Source organism: Actinia tenebrosa, unplaced genomic scaffold (assembly GCF_029948245.1).
Source record: "Actinia tenebrosa isolate PJP-AT-01 unplaced genomic scaffold, QUT_ActTen_1.0 PGA_scaffold0__85_contigs__length_37466705, whole genome shotgun sequence".
NCBI lineage: Eukaryota > Metazoa > Cnidaria > Anthozoa > Actiniaria > Actiniidae > Actinia > Actinia tenebrosa.
This window is the reverse complement of record NW_028292569.1, coordinates 10108884-10114883: the sequence shown is the minus strand read 5'-3', so window position 1 is coordinate 10114883 and position 6000 is coordinate 10108884. Positions and strand designations below refer to the sequence as shown.

At 36.8% G+C, this 6000-nt stretch overlaps 1 protein-coding gene across 2 annotated transcripts in view; it reads left to right on the top strand.

Moving 5' to 3' along the window:
- Window positions 1–399: 399 nt before the first annotated feature.
- Window positions 400–6000, top strand: part of LOC148913428 (TNF receptor-associated factor 4-like) — a 28366-nt gene continuing 22765 nt past the window's right edge. For both annotated transcript variants that reach the window (XM_089029671.1, XM_089029680.1), the window contains exon 1: window positions 400–514. In XM_089029671.1, coding sequence (XP_088885797.1) covers window positions 453–514 — 62 coding nt within the window. In that variant the 5' untranslated portion in view covers window positions 400–452. The remainder of the gene's footprint in view (window positions 515–6000) is intronic.

Sequence of the window (6000 nt, the reverse complement as noted above, 5' to 3'; positions counted from 1 at the left end):
TCGGTTCGGTTCGGTTCGGTTCGGTTCGGTTCGGTTCGGTTCGGTTCGGTTCGGTTCGGTTCGGTTCGGTTCGGTTCGGTTCGGTTCGGTTCGGTTCGGTTCGGTTCGGTTCGGTTCGGTTCGGTTCGGTTCGGTTCGGTTCGGTTCGGTTCGGTTCGGTTGAATTGAATTGAATTGAATTAAAGGGTCCCTATATCATTTTCTGTGAAATATAGTCAAATACTATACAGATACAATACTTTGATAACTATTTTGACATGTCATGAAAATTTGCTAATTGCCCCAAGTTAACTCCAAAACGTCACGTGATTGATAGTAAACAATTCTTGGGAAAAGCTCAATGATACGCATGATGGGTAAACGTTTGTCACTTCCTGTCACCTACTTCCTTCCGCCTTGCAAACAGAGTACTCTGCAGTATAGAACTCGACATCTTAATTCAAGCTTTTATCATGGGTTTTAAAGCAGAATTGTTCTTAAAAAGCGTTGATGAAAACCTCTTCTGTTCAATATGGTAAGTAAGATAATCTTTTTGTTGTTTATTACCGAGTAACCAAGGCTCTTGAGCCAGTGAGAATTTGATATTGAATATTAGGGTAAAGACTAATAAACGATTAGAAAAAAATAAAAAATAAAACTACGTAGATAAATGATTAAATATAATTATTAACTGATTAAACAACTTACAAAACTTTCAGTTGACACGTCTTTTTATTTTCTATTGAGCATGAGTAAACTCTACTTTTACTTTAGTACAAATTGCGATGGTCGTGATTACCCAGTTCAATGAGATTTTTTGCCAAGAAAATACATACGTACCAACCGTATCGATAAATCCGAATAAATCTAGTAATAGTATTGTCATCATTCTTCGCTCCGAATAATAAGAAACTGAAGTATTACTTGCAAAATATTATTATTATTATTATTATTATTATCTCCTTTATTTCACAGCAAATACACATAATAAAAATAATATTGCTGGTTAATAAATGCTTCCAGCTCAAGGGCTATCCTGATCCTGAGATTTGAAGCACACGTCTCAGGTACCTTGGTTTTCATCTACGTCATCATAAATTACGAATACGTAATTTCGAATTATAATGAAATAACAGTTTCATAATCTTGTAAAGCGGTCAAAACTACCTATACTGGCCAAATGTTAAGGCTGTAAAGCATTTCGTTGCGGAACTATAGGCGAGTAAACATGACGCAATTGTTGGTTATGTATGGAGGCCATGGTGTTAAAGGCTTAAGATAATGAGATATTTAATTTTTTTGACTATATTGCACTCAAATATACTTTAAATATATATTTAAATCGTGTCTAAGGGGAAATCTTCCAAACTATAGTAAATTATTTTAATATTTACATCGCTATTTAGATAGACGTGACAGTATTGCGTGACTCAACTTAACCTTCATAACTCGGGAATCGAAATATCTCGAAATTTTGTCTTGTGACTTATGACACTTGAAAACCGGAAATACTAGAAGTACAGTTTTCTGGATGTCAATCATGTTAATCGCATCAAGTTCTAGTCTATGTAAATGTTCTTTAAATTGTTCCGATATCGTTCCTAACGATCCTATCATAATAGACCTCTTTAGCTTGTGACGCCACGACAAGATCAAGTGGTCTGAAATGGGTAAACATTGGTGATACAAAAGGGCGGCCTGAAGTTGTGATGCGTCAATGTAACCCCCGACCCCCTTCCCCGGGACAAGGTAGGGATTTGTAAAAAGCATGCTATGAAATAAGGACAAATTCCCTGACCCTGAGGCTTGTTTTTAGCTTCAAAACCCCCACCACCTGGGGACAAAAAAGCAAGGTAAAGTAAATGAGCAGACAGAACTTCAAAAACTTGCAAACTTTTAATACAGTGTTAGATGAAGCATTTTATTCCTTATTCTGAAAGAAAATGAAAAATATTCAATTACGACAAAGTTTTTCTTTTGGCTACAGTGCAGCCTATTTTAATAAAAAGAGAAAATATTAATATTAATAAAACAAAAAGCAAGTTACTGATTACCTGTGCTGCATAAATGGCAAACCCATTCTCCTTCAGGGGCAATGGATAAACCAATACACTCCATGTGTTCTATGGGACACTGTAGATTGTCGCATGCTATCATCTGGCCAAACTCACCTTGGCCACAAATGAGATCTTAAACAGTATTTATTTAACAGTTTCAAGCTTGGATGGTCAACAATTCAATGAAAAGACAAAGAATTTTCATTTGCATCATAAAAATCTCACCTTTACAGCTGTGGCCGCCATGTTTTTCAATCACTGAGATGAGCTACCGCTGGCTTAACATCTGCAGTCTCATAACGAATCCCCACCTTTAGCACCCACCATGGAGGCGGACAAGATACCAAAGCTATCCATCCCCCGACCCCCTGGGGAATGAATATGGCCTCAAATCCCCTACATTTCCCCTACTAATCCCCACCTTATCCCGGGGAGGGGGGGGGGGGGGTCGGGATTTACATTGACTCATGCATAATCGCAACATGGTTCACTACTGTTGCGTCTACAATTGTTATAACTCTTCAAATCGGGAAAATATATCCTTCCATAGTTTTCCAAAGGATAAGCGTCTCATAAAGGTGTGTTGGGAGTCCGTGTTTTAGATATTTATTGGTAACAATATCCGCTAAATTATTTGAAAGTTCCTGACGGCAGTGTATCTTTGCCCGATACATTTGTTCTCAGGTATGGACGTCGAGGATAAAGCGTGACCCCAAAAGAGACTTTAAGGTGACAAACTATACTAAAGTTTGCTCAGAAGATTTCAAGGAGGACGATTTTGTAGTATCGGACACGAAGGTTAGGAGACTCAAAGAGTTTGAAGGAGTATGCCATTCGTTGTTTAGCTGGACTAAACAGATTAAATAGAGGATATTGCATGGGCGCGCGGAGATACGAAATTTATCTTCGAGTGTTGAAAAGATCTCTCACAAGTGAGCGCAGCGAACAAGTGAGAGATTTTCAACATGAGAAGATAAACAGAGATATTAACCAGAAAAAAATAGAGGAAACTCGAAATTCTCAAGGAAAAGGAGAAGATGAGTGGATTTACCAAAAGCTCACTTTCTGTATTTCTTTTGTCCACCCATAGCTTATTGTGTCTTTGGAAAACTGTTTTATTCTGCAGTTCACAAGCCCTTTCCCTAGACGTTATTGATATTTTCTGTACCAATTCAGGTGAAATATAGTCTGGAGAATTGAAAACCTCTGTGCCTGTTGATGGCAGAAGAATGTTAGGAAAACTAAGTTTTGTTTTTTGGTTGAGAATCAACAGGGAGGATATTGGGATCAGGTCTTGTTATAATAGAAGTGGTTTTAGAAGAGTGTTTTGTTTTGTTTTGTTTTGTTTTGTTTTGTTTTGTTTTGTTTTGTTTTGTTTTGTTTTGTTTTGTTTTGTTTTGTTTTGTTTTGTTTTGTTGTTTTTTTGTTTTGTTTTGTTTTGTTTTGTTTTGTTTTGTTTTATTATCTGTGGAAAGTAGCTGACACATGCCTAGGAGATTCTCCTGTTTCCATCCATTAAGTTTCATCGTTTTTCCACGAGCATCATACAACTTGCATGTTATAGGATCTAATTTGCGCTTGTTATTTTTGTCAGATGAACTTTTAACAAATGCACACTTCAGTTCTATTTTGTCGCCCTTGGGTTTGTGCCACTCTGTTGCAATCCTGGTACAAGTTTTGTTTGCTGGAATTTCTTTTCTTCGCCAGTAAAAAAAGGCAACAATGTGGTTACATTTGCCTCTATTCCTAACAAAACGTCAAAGGTAAAAAGCTTTAGGTCAACGGCTAAAAACAATGAGCGAATGAGTGACACAAACGTGGTACTGAGTGTACCCCGTGCTTGTATTATCTTTAAAGAACTTTGACTATACAACATTCTTACCCTGCCTTGCTTAGCTTTCAGGTGCATGGTATGCGGAGCCTCGCTTTTCTTTGGACTACAATAGCAATTTGCTTTGAAATACCAACAGTCACCTGCTGCTTCTCTTACAAACACGTTATTTGCCCACATCGCTTTTTCCGCATTTTTCTAGATGTTCTGCTGTTGTTATTGACGAAAATTTGGGTATATATTTTCCAGTGTTTTCGTCCATTTAAACGCAGTTTCAATATTTTCGTTTCCCGCCATCTTGAATCATCTGGACTTTCTTTACCCATTTCAGATCACGTGACCTTGAAGCTAAAAAGATCTATTGGTATTGTCATTGTTTTCGTTCCCCACAGTCTTTCTATTTCTACCCTAAGATCTTGATACTTATCTATCTTCAGTCCTTCTCTTTTTCCTCTATCCTTTGGTCTGCTGGTCTGAGATGTCGATATGTTTGGACTTCTTCCTGCTTTTTTCAATGATTATGATATCTGGTCGTCTTGCAGTTATCTTCCTGCCGGTGTATACATTGAAGTCCCAGAGGATTTTGACATCTTTCATTTTCTACAACTGTTTCTGGTTGATGATTCCACCATTTTTTCAGCACAGTATATTCCATGCTTCTTACATAAGTGTCAGTAGATATTTCTAGCAACATTGTCGTGCCTTTCTTTATACTCCTTAGCAACCAAGGTCTTGCATCCCAATATTAGGTTTCAGGTCTTTCTTTGCAGAGACGAAAGAGTGGTTATTCATTATCATTGTAGATACTTCTCATAGAACTTGTTGGTAATGATTGCGGGTCTTGCGCAGCAGTAAATTTTAAGCCCTTCTGTCTCCATCTTCTGTACGCTACTGGTCACCAGGCCCAGATGATCTGTCCGAGAGACACTGGATACTATTTCGATAGAGCTAAGATAGTTAACACAGCACGTGAACTTTAGTCATGAAATTTAGTTATCAATTAGAGGAATATTGGAGATTGTTATTGAGTTTTTCTTTTGGATTCAATAGGGACACATTCGGTAAGTCTATTATAGTTTGTATTAGATCACACAGATTGATTCTAAAAATCTCTTTGATTGTATTTATAGTGAACCGCATCGATAAACGACTCATCAACATAGCACACTTTCGACAATTTCTATCTTATGGAATAATAATGACAAGAGAGATAATGAATCTTCGTTTAATCTGATTAAGAAATAGATGTATGTATGTGAATGCAAGTTTCATGAAGTTCCTAATAAATAGAGATATGAAAGGCAAGAATATTTCTACATCTTCTTCCTGTAAGTTTGGACTTCAGAATTAACTTCAATATCCTTTGGTACTCTAGCTGGACACCTTTCTTTACTTTGTCATAGTTGATGTCTTCCTTTTCAAGAACTCCAAGATATCTGTAATGATTATCATTATCGAGGTTCCTTATCTGCTGTCCACAGGGTAGCTTGATCCCTTCTCTCTTTGTGATCTTTCCTCTTTTTACTCCAACTCTTGCGCATTTATTTATTCCAAAGGCCATGCCAATGTCTGTGCTGAAGATTCGTATTGTGTGCCGAAGTGATGCAATTTCTCTTTCTGGATTCTCCTTCGATCATCAGTCAGTCTGTTTTTCACTCCAACATCGACTTTCTAACAAACTTCGTGATTGACGGACTATGAGCTTTGATGTTAGCGAGACATTCAATAATCCAACAGCATATCAATACAACTCTGTTTTCTTTGCATTCTTGAAATCAGCAGTAAATTTCAGGTGAAAAAAAATTCAATTTTCAATTTCCTGGTTATTATTTACCAAAGTAGTCAGCCACCTTTAAGTCGCTAATCGAGGATTAAAATAGACAAATTAAAATTCAAACACAATGGCGAATTTGTTGTTTGATTTTTCGCACAACAAAGAAACCATTAATTACCAAAAAAATCTGATTTACGACGATCTAGAGCAAAAGACAAGACAAATGCTAATAAAGTTCGTAATCTTTCTTTGAAAAACCCCCAAATTCTCGTCAATTCTTTTGGCTAAGAGAACAATTTCCGAAGCAATACCATAATTTTTGCGTGCTTTCTTTAAAATGTTAACCTTGTTTTCCATTT